Source organism: Lathyrus oleraceus, chromosome 7 (genome assembly GCF_024323335.1).
Source record: "Lathyrus oleraceus cultivar Zhongwan6 chromosome 7, CAAS_Psat_ZW6_1.0, whole genome shotgun sequence".
Taxonomy (NCBI): domain Eukaryota; kingdom Viridiplantae; phylum Streptophyta; class Magnoliopsida; order Fabales; family Fabaceae; genus Lathyrus; species Lathyrus oleraceus.
In genome coordinates, this window is record NC_066585.1 from 491,862,502 (window position 1) to 491,878,884 (window position 16,383).

Below are 16,383 nucleotides of genomic sequence, written 5' to 3' on the forward strand. Positions count from 1 at the left end.
AATAAATAAGTAATAAGTTGTGATAAAAGAAGTGTGGATAACGTGGACCGAAAATAAACGATAGAAGAAGAGTCAACTAGTGAAAACTATTCCTCAAACCGAAAGCACTGTCACTCCACTCGCCCCAGTGGGAATCTAACAGCGCGTGGTTCTATTCATTCCTAAACTGGGACCCACTCGTCTTGTTTTTTTCTTTTATCAAACACTTCCACCACTATTTTCTTTTCGCAACGCTTTTTCTTCCTTAGCGCTATCCATCACCTCTGTAAAATTATTTCACAACACTTTTTCATTTCATCATCATCACTACCTTTTCGTACCAGTATTTCTCAACATTGAACTATGTATGTATAATATTCTCTCTTTCTATATATATAAAGTTGTTATTTACATGTGAGTTTAGTGTCTTAATAACCTCTTTTGTTCTTTTTCTTCTTGTCATTTTACTATCACTTTAATAATATATACTTCATCATAAAAGTTTTTTTTTTTGTTACAGGGTGTCCTACACCAACATCACATATGAGTTAGTTCCCTAAAAGCTACCCTTAAATCTCAATGCTTTTTTTAGTGGAACACTCAAATAAGGTGAGAATGAGATTCTTCCTTCCACCTGTTTGATGAATGGTTTAACTGAACTCATCTCTGATTTATTTTTTTATTTTTTAATTTTATTTTGTTAACTCAGGGATGAAGAAAATGTAATAAAAATTGTTTTTTTTTATGTGGGTTCATTACAATTTTTAATTTTGATCTAGTTTTTTTTTTTTTCATCAGAGCAATGATTTCGGAGGTTGAGAGAGTTATCAAAAGGATAATTAATTGGTAATATTTTGGGATTTTTATTTTATTTTTTTGGTATTGGTTTTGATGTGATGACAGTTATTTGTTATGGAAGATGGAAGATACTGATTTTGTTTGTTTTTGTTTTTGTTTGAATGAAGAAAAAGAAGATTTTGATTTTGAGAAACTAATTGAAGTTGGAAGAACAAGAGGGGTTTATTAGTTTTTGGTGAATTGTATCCAATGGAGACAGAAGCTGAAACTGTGCAGCCTCAGGTTGCACCGGTGAGGTCCAGTAGGAAGAAAATGACGAAACAATTGACTGGGAAGCGTGATGATACGCCTTTACATTCTGCGGCTAGAGCGGGAGATATGGCTTCTTTGAAGGGCACGGTGGATGGTGCTGAAGAGGGTAAACTGCGTGAAGTGTTTGCGAAGCAGAATCAAGGTGGAGAAACGGCACTTTATGTTGCTGCTGAGTATGGTTATGTCGATATGGTTAGGGAGATGATTCAGTATTATGATCTTGCTGATGCTGGAATTAAAGCGAGAAATGGTTTTGATGCACTTCATATTGCTGCTAAACAAGGGGATTTAGGTATGTCTTTGATGTAGTTTTTTTTTTTTAAATTGATTGTTCTTTTTTGAGTTGTGTGGATGTGGAAAAAGAGTCTTCGTCCGGTTTCTGTCACATGAAAAAGGAATCATGAGTGGAGTCAATCTTTGCGGAGAACACAGCCAAAAGCATACATAAAAAACTTTGATGTTGCAAGTAAAATTTTTTTATAGTAAAATCATGACTATAGTTTTGTTGCACTAAGTTGCTCCTTTTGTGCTTTTGTCATGCTTTTCGTTTGCTTGTTCTTTCGTGTTTTTATGAAAATAAGTCACTGAGTGGAATTGATATTTTAAATCGTGATTTATAGCACCGAGTTGCTCATTGTGCTTTTGTGAAGCGTGTGTGATTTTCAAGACTCACAGTGTAAGCAAACAATTTTTTTTGTGTTGTAGATATAGTGAAGATCCTAATGGAGGCTCATTCTGAACTAGCAATGACTGTGGATCCATCCAACACTACAGCCTTACACACAGCTGCAACACAAGGGCACACTGAGATAGTGAAATTTCTATTAGAAACAGGTAGTAGCTTGGCAGCCATAGCTAGAAGTAATGGCAAAACAGCTTTACATTCTGCTGCAAGAAACGGACATTTGGAGGTAATGAAAGCGATTCTCGAGAAGGAGCCTGGTGTTGTAACAAGAACTGATAAAAAAGGACAGACGGCACTTCATATGGCGGTGAAGGGACAAAGTCTTGTGGTGGTAGAGGAGCTGATAAAAGCAGATCCATCAACAATAAACATGGTCGATAATAAGGGCAATACGGCATTGCATATAGCTACCAGGAAAGGTAGAACTCAGGTAAATTTGATTGTGACTGACATAATTCTTCTAACATTTACTCAAACAATTTCTTCGTATAAAGATAAGGTCACGATTACAATAAGTTGAATGTCGATTAGATCACCACCATCTTTGTCGATTAAGCTCTTTTAACTTTTCTCTATGCAGATTATTAAGTTGATACTTGGGCAGAGTGAAACAGATGGCATGGCAATAAACAAAAGTGGCGAAACAGCATTAGACACAGCTGAGAAAACAGGAAACTCCGAAGTAAAAAGCATTCTAACAGAACACGGTGTTCAAAGTGGAAAATCCATAACAAAACCAAAAACAGCTGCAACCAGAGAATTAAAACAAACCGTTAGTGACATAAAGCATGAAGTCCATCACCAACTAGAACACACTCGCCAAACGCGAAAAAGCGTTCAAGGAATCGCAAAACGTCTCAACAAAATGCACACAGAAGGGCTCAACAACGCAATAAACTCAACAACCGTCGTCGCAGTCCTCATAGCAACAGTTGCATTCGCCGCTATCTTCACCGTCCCAGGCCAATTCGTCGATAATCCGAAAAAAGTTCCTAAAGGAAAGTCGCTCGGCGAAGCAAACATAGCGCCGCAGGCTGCGTTTCTAATCTTCTTTGTGTTCGACTCGTTTGCGCTTTTCATTTCTTTAGCGGTTGTGGTGGTTCAAACATCAATAGTTGTTATAGAAAGCAAAGCAAAGAAGCAAATGATGGCTATTATTAACAAACTAATGTGGTTGGCTTGTGTGCTTATTTCTGTTTCATTTTTGGCACTGTCTTTTGTAGTTGTTGGGAAAGATCACAGGTGGCTTGCAATTGGAGTAACTATAATTGGAACAACTATTATGGCTACTACATTGGGAACCATGTGTTATTGGGTTATTAGGCATCGAATTGAAGCTTCAAATATGAGGAGTATACGTAAATCTTCAATGGGAAGCAGGTCAAGGTCTTTTTCAGTTTCAGTTGTTATGTCAGATTCTGAGATATTAAACAATGAGCGTACTAAAATGTATGCTATTTAGAAATTAATATAATAAAATTTTCACTTTCACTCATTCTCCATTTTACAATATAGATATTCATGTTTTATTTCTAAATTCGTACGGAACTTGCTATGATAAATTAATTATGAAATTGTAAAATATTCTATACTTATGATAGTACTCAAGAAGTGGCCTCGAATAACAAAGGGAGAAATGTGTAAGTGATGGGTTAATAACTAAAAATAAATGTGCATATTATTACATCAACATTGCTATTTAATGGTTTATCTTGAATGGAATGATCTTCTGGATTTTGTAGAATACATGATTAGTGGTGGCATAAAGCAATTTTCTTATTGCATTAGTTGAAAATTTGTGTTGGGGTACAAGTCTTTAGGCATTATAGTGGTGGTCATCCAACTAAGCTTTAGAGCAAGATGTTAGACATTGAGGGTGCTTTACATAGAATTTCTAGATGACTTAGGGTAAATATTTTGATGGAGGGAGTTTTCATGCTTATCTTGTTTATTAAATTAGTCACTTACATAAGCTTCTAGATTAGTTTAGTGGGTTTATAAGGACATGACTAAATATATGTGTTGTATGGTGGACCAAAGTCCAACAAAACTAGATAAATCTAGAAATTCAATTCAACCAAAGTACTCCATTGGCGGGAGAACAAGTAGATCTCCACACTATAGTGTTACATAGAAGTGGTGTCACGTCTTCCTCTCAACTTTTGATGTTTATGTAATGACTTTTCACATCTTACGTCAGATCAATTGGTGATGTTCTAACTAGCATCCTTATACAAGTGTGACTCCGAGTCACATCCATGTATGGTTCACACTCGCACTTGCAACTTCCACCTGTTTTATTGACTCACATGAGCGTCGAAGTGTTAACCTTGTAGATACTCTCTTTTTTTATCACCAGACTTCTACCATTGTATTGGAATACCTTCCACGATCGTCATCTTCAACCTACCATCATTTTCTATTCCACTACAGAATAATAGGACATTCCGTGAGAATTGTCTTCTAATTCTCATAAATTCTTCATCAATTTTGTTATATCTACTTAGTTGTGTCGACGCACTATTTTTACTTACCGATCGAAGCACTATAACCATTTCTATTACCAGTTCCAATCACCGTTAACCTCTTTGCAACCATTTCCTACTATCGCATCAAATGGTGTCATTCAAAACAACTCGATATACAACTCAATGCAAGTTCACATGTCTTCTCTCCGATCCACGATCTAGATGCTTCAAGATATCATTGCGCATGTTCTCACTCTTACGATGGAAAAACCACCTCAACACCACGACGTAAGGCTCTGATCCTAATCAGTTTGCCAATTTCAGCTTTGCATCAAGTTCAAACATCTCAACTAATTGGTCAAAAATCTCTTCAACTTCTGATGTTCCAACACCAATGTTCACTCCATTCGCCACAATAACATCCTCGACAGTCGTTCCAATCCTCCATACCAGAACTATCAAATAACCTTCATCAACTCAAATTCATGTTGGAAATCCATGATGCTAATGAACTCATGACGAGTATCTACAATTTATTATAAAGCCAAAACATAAACATCCTGTATACATGCGTTTTCGACGCCATGAAGGTTCGACACTTCGACAAAATTGAAGCTTCGACATTTTGACAAGATATCTGCAGATGGAAAGGCGCCTTTGGCAGACATGAAGGATGTTGTAGTATTTCGACAATTCGACAAAGTCTGGAGAGGGACGTCATTTCGACGTAAAGTGTAAATATTCAAATTCAGAAGAGTTGTGACGTTTGGCAGAAGACGCGTGGAAGCATCTGGCGAAAAGAAGAAAGCCATTTGTCACAGTTTTGGGATTTGGTCGTTAGTAACAGTTATGTTATTTGTATATAAATAGGGTAGTTGTTATCGAAAAAGGGGTGAAAAATTTTACTTGTACAAAATTCCTGAAAATACTCAAAGTACCCGTGTGAGAGAAAATAGTCATATTTGGAACATGTATGTGTAAACAAACACCAATTCTTTCAAAGTTATATTTTTACAAAGTTTAAAGTTCTTTACAAATTCCCTTTACGTTTTCCAGTCAATTATCTTTCTGCACTTTCTTTTCGACACTTTATATTTCGTCAGTTATTTTCTGCCATTTATCCTATCTTGTTAAATTTACATCTATTTAAACGTTTTTAATCAACATCTTTCGACATAAAATATTTAGAGAACCAAAATGAAAGATACAAAAGTTGTTCTAGATATCTTCAAAGTCATTTAGATCTGCACATGTCCTAGGATTTGTGTGGTTGATCCTGCAAGTAACCCAATTCTACAAGTTTTGGTAAACCAGAGGTTGTTCGCCAAAATTCACAACGAACAAATTGGCACGCCCAGTGGGACAGTGCAGAAATCTAGAAACTTAGATAATCGTTAGTCAAAGTTTGTTCTTCGTTGTATGAGACTGAGAAGCGGTAAATTAGCCGTATCCGACGTAGAAATACCAAAAAGAACAAGAGTAAGGAAAATGGCGAATCAACCAAATAATCCAAATAATTCTAATCCAAATGAAGCCATCCCAGTATCCAACCCCGTCCCTTCGACAAGAGGCAATGTAGGATCAGTCCCTGTGTCAGAGGTTGTACCTTCGTAAACAGGGTCAATGCCAGCGGTTTCAATATCGCAGAATGCGCCTAGTTCGTCCTTCAGGGCACAACAAATGCCCGTTGGGACACCCCCTCCTGTGGGAAACACTTCTAGGCCCTTTGTGACAAATTTCACCATGCCTCTGCCTGGTAGGGAACAACCATTTGGAATGCCAACTTCAGTAATGGCAAATCTACACAATTTCTCGGTAGTATATTCTGATTCTATGGTCAATATGTCTTCGCCCTTACAAGGATCATGATATGGCGGAAACATGAGTAGACTAAATCAACAACCACTCTACGTGTCGCCAATAACAAATAATCCGGCGCAGGTAATTAGACAACAAATGGACGAGAGTAATCATGATATGGTCCAAATGTTGACACAACAAATGAGAGCGGTGTTTAACCCTCTAATACAAAACACCGCCCAAACAAAACAATTGTTGGCAGCGCAAATGACGCGCATTACTGATTTCTTTGGAGTCCCTCAAACTCGACACAGAGAACAAGTGGTTCAGAACCCATTGGTAGCGGTCCAGGAAGAGCCTACGATAAACCAAATGCCTTTAGACAATCCTCAGACGAACGTCAGAAACCAGGAGGATGTAGTCGAACAGCCCCGTGTCGAAGTCCCTATTTCACAAGAACCTAGAAGGATAGTAATCCAGAGAGGCCAGGACGCGGATGCTGTGTTGCAATAGCGGATCCGGTATAATAACCCTCCTGTCGAAAATAATTTAGCGGCCATGGTCGAAACGATAATGGCACAGAATGGGATGAACATGGGATTACAAAGGCCTAGTTATGCTTCCCCACTGTCAGAATATATTCTGCAAGAAGAACTGCCACCAAGGTGGAAAGTTCCTAAGTTCACAAAGTTCTCAGGGGATACTAGCGAGTCCACCATAGAACACGTAGCACGTTATCTGATCGAAGCAGGGGAAATAGCCCGTAATGAAAATTTGAAAATAAAATATTTCCCTAGTTCCTTAACAAAAAACGCATTTACTTGGTTTACATCTTTGCCTGCAAACTCAGTGTATACGTGGACCCAATTAGAAAGACTGTTCCATGAACAATTCTACATGGGTCAAACAAAGATAAGTCTGAAAGAATTAGCCAGTGTCAAGAGAAAACACTCAGAACCAATAGACGATTATTTAAATAGGTTCAGATTGTTAAAGGCTAGATGTTTCACCCCGGTGCTAGAACATGAGTTGGTCGAAATGGCCGCAGGGGGACTAGATTATTCTATAAGGAAGAAACTAGATACCCAGTATCTGAGGGATATGGCACAATTAGCAGATAGAGTGAGACAGGTCGAAAGGTTAAGGGACGAAAAATTCAGAGCAAATAAGAATAAAAAAGAAAGGGTGGCCTACGTAGGGGTTCGCCAAGATGATGAGTACGACGAAAACGAACCAAGTAACTTCGACGAACAAGAGATTGACCTAGCAGAACTAAAGCAAGGCCCACCTTATTCGTGCAAAGTGCTAACTCCGTCGAACGGAAACCCAGTCGAAACCAACGATAAGTTCCCCAAAAGGACTTATATGTTCGACATCACCAAATGCGACGAAATTTTCGATCTGTTGGTTAAAGATGGTCAATTAATAAAACCTCCGGGCGCTAAAGAACCGCCTACGGAACAAGAGTAAAAGAGAGGTTTTTGTAAATACCATAATTTTCTAGGCCATAAAACGTCTCGTTGTTTCCTTTTCAGGGATCTCGTTCAAAATGCTATCCGTGACGGAAGGCTAAAGTTTGGTGACAAACCGAAACAACAGATGAGGATCGATTCGAATCCCATGCAGCCAGTCGAAGCCCACTACGCTGAACCATCCATCGTGAACATGGTGGAGATCGAAGTTGCTCTTGATGGCAATTTGGAAATGGTGGAGGCCCCTGGAAGTTTCGACACAAACATCAACATGGTTGAGATTGCTGATGATCTCACAAGCCAGAACGAAGTTGAAGTTACTGAAGGCTTCGACAACCAGAAAAAGATGGAAACTACTGAAGGTTTCGACAAAAGGGACGGTGACGATACTGTCGAAGATGCGAAGTTTCGACAAGAGGGAAATTGGGACCGCTTGGGACAGCCAAGTGGGAAGTATGATTATCTTGTGAAGTACAATGCGCCGACAAGTTCTCAGATCGACATCAACACAATCCAACCAAGCGGTTGGGGAGATGTTTCTTCAGACAACAATGAAGAAACAGTTGAGGCAATTGAGCATTCCCCAAATACGAAAAAGAAGGTTACTAAAGACCTCATTATTGAAAACAAGGCTACTGAAGGCCTTGATCAAACAAGGACAGGTGATGTCGCAAACTGCGTCAACACTATGGGGTCTTTTAGTGAAGAAGTCACAAAAATCAAAGCGGAAGCCGTTAACGGTCCTTTGAAACCCGTGGTCAGTGGAATTCTGCGGAGGATGATGGAAGACCCCAAAAGGAATTGGAACAAATGTTGTTGTAAACATGGTCCCAAGAACATATCTTGGTGCTGCTGCCCAGGGAAAGAGTTCGACCAAACACCAGAAGGCGTCGAAGGCGAAGAGGAGAGACTCATTAGAAAGATGAACGAACTAAGCATCGCCGACGAACGAAATGTTGGGGTAAACATGGTGGAAATATTTCAGAAGGACCAGGCAGAAGTGGGCGAAGATCATCGTCGAAAGGAACACCAGAGGCTGGCGTATCCTAAAGAGGAGGAAAATCTAACAGAATTCATCAAGAGGTGCCAAAGGATGAAAACCGAAGTAATGTTGTGCCCAAGCTGCAGTGCGATTTTCGACAGGAAGGCAGCAACCAACCTGGAGGCAGTGGATAAAGCCAAGAGGAAAGAGAATTGGGGAACAGTAAGATATGACCCAAGGAGAAGTGATCACCACCAGTGGAAGCATGGAGAAAGACGCCAGAACACCTATAAACCATCTGGCAAAGCAACGGATGACAAATGGGTTCAACCCATTAGAGATGCCCAGGGGCAGAAAAAATGGGGAAAGTTTGAGGTTCAGAGAGGCGCTTCGATGGAAGGCAATAAGGAAATGGAAAAGCACAAGCCAAGACCATATCCTTCAGAGAATTACAAAGGCAAAACCCCCATGTCCAGATCCCAATGGAGGAGATTCCAGAGACAGAAAAGGGCAGAAAAAGAGGCTGCAGAAAAGAGCGTGAATGAAAAAGACACTGACAACAAAGGTAAAGCGGAGTCTAGTAACAGTCGTCGAATAAGGAGCAGAAAAGAGGCGTCCCTCCAGACCAATCCTGGCCACATTGTCGAACCCGTGACGTCGAAAGAGAAGATGCAGGAAGATGACGAAGTAACTGACAACTTCGAATCTGACTCAGAATCATCCTTCAATGTGATCTGCAATGTGGTCTCTGTCCTCCCTAGAGACTATGATAGAGTTATGGAGGTCGAAGACGAAGAAGACGAGATGGAAGAGGAAACAATGGCACACAGACTCGTTTGCTAGTACGTTATGAATAATGGATGCGTCGAAGAGCAGAACGCTTTCTTCGAAAGACCAGATGACTCCATGAAAGCGCATTTGAAGCCTTTGTTCATAAAAGCAAAGGTGGAGAATGTTGGTGTGAATAAGATACTGGTGGATGGGGGAGAAGCAGTGAATTTGATGCCCTATTTCATGCTGAAGAAGATAGGGAAAGACGACTCAGACGCGAAACCCCACAACATGGTGCTGTCGAATTATGAAGGAAAAGTAGGAACCACCCTGGGCGTTATCCAGGTGAATCTGACTGTTGGAACCATAACAAGACCAACGATGTTTATGGTCATTTCTTCAAGGGCGAACTACAACCTACTTCTTGGAAGGGAGTGGATTCATGGCATAAGAGTCGTACCCTCTTCAATGCATCAGCGAATAGCCATATGGAGGCCAGACGGGATCGTCGAAAACATTGAGGCTGATCAAAGCTACTTCATGACAGAGATAAACAATGTCAACAGTCAAAGCTTCGACAAGAACCTGGCTCACATACCTCCATGCAGTCCAGCCGAATTCGACTTAAAGGCAACAGACAATGCCTACTGCTCCATGTACCTTCATCCTACACATGGTTTCCAGTGGGATAAAGAAGTAATTGGCGAAACTTACATGTGGGGAACTACTCATATAGCGCCAACGGGATGGGGAAGCGAATTTGACGATGACGAGTAAACAATCAGCGCTCGAAAAGATTATGGCTTACGTAGCCGAAAACAAACTCAAAGAGGCCCTTGAGGCTGAAGTAAAATACATGGCTGTCGAAGCCAGCAGAGAAAACTCCAACAAACAATGTCCCCAAAAAGACGTTGTAGAAGATCATGATAACAACCAAATGGGCGAATGGCAACACCAAAAGCTTGACGCCATTTATGAAGACGAAACTCTAGGGTTCGAAAAAGATCCAGTGTCAACTAACGAGAAGATGGTGGCGCAGGATCCATTAGAAGAAATAAACTTAGGAGTGGGGGCAGAGAATAGACCAACCTACATAAGCGCAAAAATGGACCCCATGTCAAGGTCAAAATAGTCAAGTTGCTAAAAGAGTTCAAAGACTGTTTCGCATGGGATTATGACGAGATGCCTGGTCTTGACAGAAGTTTGGTCGAAATGTAGTTGCCGATAATGGAAGGAAAGAAGCCAGTAAAGCAGACTCCGAGACGCTTCGCACCAGAAATCCTGTCGAAAATAAAAGAAGAGGTCGAAAGACTTCTAAAATGCAAGTTCATCTGCACAACCATGTATGTCGAATGGATTGCAAATATTGTTCCAGTAATTAAGAAAAATGGCAAACTTAGGGTATGCATTGATTTTCGAGACTTAAACTCGGCTACCCCAAAGGATGAATATCCTATGCCAGTGGCAGAAATGCTCATAGATTCTGCAGCCGGCCATGAGTACTTAAGTATGTTAGACGGATACTCTGGCTATAACCAAATTTTTATCACTGAAGAAGATGTTCCTAAAACGGCTTTCCGTTGTCCTAGAGCAATAGGAACGTACGAATGGGTAGTAATGCCTTTTGGTTTAAAGAACGCTGGAGCAACTTACCAACGTGCTATGAATTCCATTTTTCACGACTTTATTGAGACTTTCATGCAAGTGTATATTGACGATATTGTGATTAAGTCTGTTTCAGGGAAAAGTCATATAGATCATCTTCGACAATCTTTTGAAAGGATGAGGAAGTTTGGTTTGAAAATGAACCCACTTAAATGTGCTTTTGGTGTGCAGGCGGGTGATTTCTTAGGTTTTGTGGTCCACAAGAAGGGGATCGAAATAAATGAAAACAAAGCCAAAGCCATAATGGAGGCGAAAGCGCCATCAACCAAAGAGGGGTTGCAGTCTCTGCTAGGGAAAATCAACCTTCGCAGAAGATTCATCTCCAATCTCAGTGGGAAGACACAAGCTTTCTCTCCTCTGCTTCGACTAAAGAAGGAAGACTTCACATGGGGGCAAGAACAACAAGCGGCCTTTGACAAAATCAAGGAATACTTGGCTAGTCCCCCAATCCTGATGTCTCCTTGCAGAAAAAGAAGTATGAGATTGTACATTTCGGCATCAGACAAAACATTAGGAAGTATGTTGTGTCAAGAAGACGAGAATGGCGTCGAAAGAGCCATTTATTATCTCAGTAGAGTCCTGAACGATGCCGAAACTAGATATAGTATTATAGAAAAACTATGTCTGTGTGTATACTTCTCTTGTATGAAATTGAAGCATTATATAAAACCTGTTGATGTATATATTTCCTCCCATTTTGACGTAATAAAGTATATGTTATCTAAATCTATTTTACATAGTCGAATTGGAAAATGGGCTTTAGCATTAACAGAATACTCCTTGAAATATCTGCCTTTAAAAGCTGTGAAAGGACAAGTGGTCGCTGATTTCATAGCCGACCACTCTATAAACGAAGATGTGGAATATGTCGAATTAGAACCTTGGAAACTGTATTTCGACGGTTCCAGTCATAAAAATGGAACTGGCGTTAGGATGTTGATTATTTCTCCTGACAAAATTCCAACAAAATTCAAGTACAAAGTTGAAAGTCTATGTTCAAATAATGAAGCAGAATATGAAGCTTTGATCGCTGGACTTGAAATCTTGTTGAAATTGGGGGCAACAAGAGTCGAAATAATGGGCGACTCCGAACTGGTGATAAAGCAGTTGACTAAAGAGTATAAATGCGTGAAAGAAAATTTAATCATGTACTTCGTAATAGCCAATAGACTTCTCAAGGAGTTCGACAGTGTGGTCTTCAGACACATTCCCAGGTTGGAGAATCAAGAAGCAAACGATCTTGCTCAACTAGCATCAGGATATAAAGTGTCGAAGGAAAAGTTAGAAGAAGCCATTGAAGTCAGAGGAAGAGTCGTATCCACCAAGTTGTCCCCATCAGATCTAGAGTCAATAAGATTAGGATACGGTGATGAAGAAAACTTTGAGATATTCAACATAGATGATTCAGGAATTTCAGACTGGAGAAAGCCTATCAAGAATTATCTACAAGACCCAAATCAGAAAGCAGAAAGAAAGATAAAATACAGAGCTTTGAGTTATGTACTTTTGGGAAATGAATTGTTCAAAAAGACTGCAGAAGGAGTCTTGTTGAAATGCTTAGGTGAAGACGAAGCCTGCATAGCCTTGTCGAATGTACACAGTGGAGCGTGTGGCACACACCAAGCAGGTCACAAAATGAAGTGGTTATTATTTCGACAAGGAATGTATTGGCCAACAATGCTGAAGGACTGTGTCGAATTTGCAAAAGGATGTCAGGAGTGTCAAGTACATGCGGGCATACCTCATGTTCCTGCAAGTGAATTGCATTCAATCATAAAGCCCTGGCCATTTAGAGGATGGGCTTTAGACTTGATTGGGGAAATTCGACCAGCCTCTTCAAAAGGACAAAGGTACATTTTGGTTGGGATAGACTATTTCACTAAATGGATTGAAGCTATACCATTGGTAAATGTGGATCAAGAAGCAGTCATAGACTTTATCCAAAAATACATAATTTACAGATTTGGGATACCTGAAACAATAACAACAGATCAAGGATTTGTGTTCACTGGTAAAAACATGCAGAAATTTGCACAAGAAATAGGTCTTAAACTCCTTACTTCGACACCTTACTATGCTCAAGCCAATGGGCAGGTCGAAGCAGCCAACAAGGTAGTGATAAATTTGATCAAGAAGCATGTAGGGAAAAAACCTAGAAATTGGCATAAGACTCTAGATCAAGTCTTATGGGCTTGTCGAACGTCTCCTAAAGAAGCAACGAATTCGACTCCATTTAAGTTGACTTACGGATATGATGCAGTTTTACCAGTCGAAATATATTTGCAGTCAGTTAGAGTGCAAAGGCATCATGAAATCCCATCAGACATGTATTGGAGTATGATGATGGATGAATTGGTTGATCTGGACGAAGAAAGACTACGTGCGCTAGATCTAATAAGAAGACAAAAAGAAAGAGTCGAAAAGTCTTACAATAAGAGAGTAAAATTCAAGACCTTCTTAATTGGTGATCTCGTTTGGAAAGTAATCCTTCCTATGGATCGAAAAGATAAGTTAATGGGAAAATGGTCTCCTAAGTGGGAAGGACCTTTCCAAATTTTGAAAATATTTTCAAACGGCGCGTATGAGATTGAAGAAATAGGGAAGGATGAGAGAATCCTAAAGATAAATGGCAAGTATTTGAAAAAATATAAGCCAATATTGCAGGAAGTAAAAATAATGATGGAATAATTGCAAACATAATTGTGATAAAATTTGCCAAATAAAAATGGCATTAAAGTCATTACAAAAAGCCTCGAAGGGCTGAGAATTGTTAAATCAATTCAACTATAAATTAATACTGGCAAAAGTTTCCTTTAAAGTGGCGAATTTCTGCCTCTGAAACTGGAGTCGATGATCACAAAGACTTTTGTGAGTGGAAAGAGTCTCAATCTCTTGACTAAGTTGCTGGGCCTTCTCAGCATGTCGAATACCCACTCTCAATTCTTCGTCAATCTCGCTCTGCTTTGGTTGCTGTATGGATGCCTTACGTTTTTTCTCTTGAGAGATCTTTTCTTGAAGTGTTGCTATCTGTTTCTCCCATTTTTGGATATTGTCATCACAAGCAGCAACCTCTTTGACATAAGTTTCAGAAAGCTTTTGCAACTTTGAAACTTTGTCAGTCGAAGTCGAAACAGCATCCCATTCAGCAGTTTGAGTTTCAGACTTTGAAGAGATTTGATTGGTAAGATCTCTTTGACGATGAAGATCTGCAGTGGCCAAGTCAATAAGGGTCATCAGCTCCATCACAAAACTTCCAACCTCAGCAGAAGCTTCCAAGACATTCACTTGCTTCAAAATTTTCTTAAGTTCAAGGTGAGCAAGAAAGTTCTCTTCCAAAATTTTGAACAAATCAACATCAAGGATTTTCGTTTTAATTTTGGTCAAGATGTTGCCAAGTGATGGTGCTTCAGAAGTTGCCCCAGAAGTGGTCGAACTGCTCTGTGAAGAATCCTGGAAATTAAAACGGATGCTAAGCATGGCCTTCAGATACTCCAAAGGTCTTTGCACTTTGAGATTTTCAAGCTCCTCGCGAGAAAAACTAGTTGAACCAGTTGATTTGCCACTCCCTTGGGTTTGGTCAAGAGCAGGTGGAGTGTTTCGCTCTAAAGTTTGCCCAGCCTCTGCGTGTTTCGACTAGTTACCCCCATCTTTGGCAGTTTCGTTTCCGTGATCGTCTTCGACCCCAGCTTCCATGTCAGTATCATCACCCTGAGCTGCAGCATCTAATCCTGGAGGAGAAGGAGATTCATCTTCAGAAGCTTCGCCCACTATAGCGTCGAATTCCGCCACAGTCTGCATTTCATGATCACTTGTGGGGATATCTTCTTCTAGGACTGTTTCCTCCAGAATTTTCTCAGGTGTTCTTTCGACAGCCACTTGTCCCTGAAAATAATTCTAAGATTTAGAAGAAAGGATGCAAAGAAAGTGAACATACACAGTCGAAATAAAGACTCACCTCAGGAATCTCAGTATTAAAGCTGGATTTCCCACTCTCTGTGTCTTTCGACTGAGGCTTAGCAGGGGGAGTACTTGCAGAATCCTTCCTAGTTGATTTTACGATGGACCTTTGGGAAGAGACCTTCGTGAGTTTCTTTTTCTTTTGAGGGGGAGGGATTAACTCTAGGGATTCGTCACCAGACTCTTCATTAGGGACTTTATCCTTTTCTTTCTCCTCTTCACTCTTTCTCTTTTGGATGGTTGGGGGTTTTCGACTTGCCTAGTGTCATACGGTGAACTGACTTGGGGTGTTTTGCTTTTTATCGCAATGTCGCGGATAGCAAGAGTCGCCACCGACTTTTCTTTTATCCAATAAGGAAAGGTGGAAAAGAACAGGAAAGACCTCAATAGATTTTGGGTTCGGGAGGTACATTATACAAAGGGAAGGTGTTAGCACCCTTTGTATCCATGGTTATCCATGGGTTCTTAATTACTGGATCACTTATATTTTTGTCTGAAAAGTGTCGGTGAATTGCTTAAAAAATGTTTGAAAGAGAGTTTAACTTTGTAATGATTCTCGTATGAATGTATACAAAGTATTTATCTCATTTGATTTTGAAAAATGGTTTAGAAAAATATAATTCGGCAATGATTCTAGTGCGAATGTATGCCAAGTGGTGATTTTCTAATGGAGGTTTTGAAAGGTGTAAGGTGTGAAAAGTAGTTTTAAATTATGATCCAGTAATTGAGAGTTATACCTTCCTAAGGTCGTTATGGGCATTTCCTATCCTTATGAGGGTAAAACTGTCCTTACTATTGAGAAGTAAGTAGTTTTCTCCTTTGGATGTAAAAGAGTCATTGTAGGGTCATCGATTGGTCATTGAAGGCAACAGTTGTAAGGATACCTTAGCATTCGAAGGGACGATCATCATTTAACCGTAGGCTACACCGAAGGGTCATCGAGGGACAAAATTGTATTTTCGAAGGCAACATCCGAGGGACCATGATTTATTTTATGATGATTTAATCGAAGGGCCATTGCTAAGTGTATCCCCACACTCGCGGGACATGACCATTATACCGTAATACCGTAAGGCAGCAAAGAGAGGTCCAAGATCACTTATTTAAAGGTCATATTTTAAAGTCAATTAAGTAATTAAGTCCATACTAAAATCAATACATTAAAATTAATACATTAAAATTAATACATTAAAATTAACACATTAAAATTAATTAAGCAATTTAGGGTGAGTCTCCCCAAGGGTATCCCACAAATAAAGTGGAAGACCTAAACGGCGATCTTTTTTCTGGGACATATGAACCTTTGCAAAATTCAACAAACGGGTTAGCATACCAAATCCGGGTGCAATCGAGGATTACACCGTAAAAGAAAAACAGCAGCAAGAAAACAGTGTATAATTAACATAGAATCGACCAGATACGCATAAGACATAACAAACAAAATATTGGCGGCTGCCCTTGTTCGCCTCTGCTTCGCCTAGCGAAGGTCTAGCG

The 16,383-nt window shown here is 39.8% G+C and overlaps 1 protein-coding gene across 4 annotated transcripts; it reads left to right on the top strand.

Annotated features, from left to right (window-relative positions):
- The first annotated feature begins 207 nt into the window (after positions 1 to 207).
- Positions 208 to 3,269, top strand: LOC127101603 (ankyrin repeat-containing protein At5g02620). Of its 4 annotated transcripts, XM_051039056.1 has the most exons (6): positions 208 to 344; positions 500 to 588; positions 778 to 825; positions 945 to 1,381; positions 1,795 to 2,204; positions 2,355 to 3,269. In XM_051039056.1, the coding sequence occupies exons 4-6, from the start codon at positions 1,027 to 1,029 to the stop codon at positions 3,234 to 3,236; spliced, it is 1,647 nt and encodes a 548-aa protein (XP_050895013.1). In that variant the 5' UTR covers positions 208 to 344; positions 500 to 588; positions 778 to 825; positions 945 to 1,026; the 3' UTR covers positions 3,237 to 3,269. The 4 variants fall into 4 exon arrangements, with proteins under 4 accessions (XP_050895013.1, XP_050895016.1, XP_050895014.1 ...); XM_051039059.1 differs by lacking the exon at positions 208 to 344 and having other exon boundaries at positions 580 to 627; XM_051039058.1 differs by lacking the exons at positions 208 to 344; positions 500 to 588 and adding an exon at positions 635 to 701.
- Positions 3,270 to 16,383: the final 13,114 nt, after the last annotated feature.

Excerpts from the sequence above, each read along its gene's own strand:
- LOC127101603 (XM_051039056.1), top strand. The coding sequence starts at position 1,027 with ATGGAGACAGAAGCTGAAACTGTGCAGCCTCAGGTTGCACCGGTGAGG. Across the intron at positions 1,382-1,794 it reads TGCTAAACAAGGGGATTTAG|ATATAGTGAAGATCCTAATG; the intron begins GTATGTCTTTGA and ends TTTGTGTTGTAG. Across the intron at positions 2,205-2,354 it reads CCAGGAAAGGTAGAACTCAG|ATTATTAAGTTGATACTTGG; the intron begins GTAAATTTGATT and ends TTCTCTATGCAG.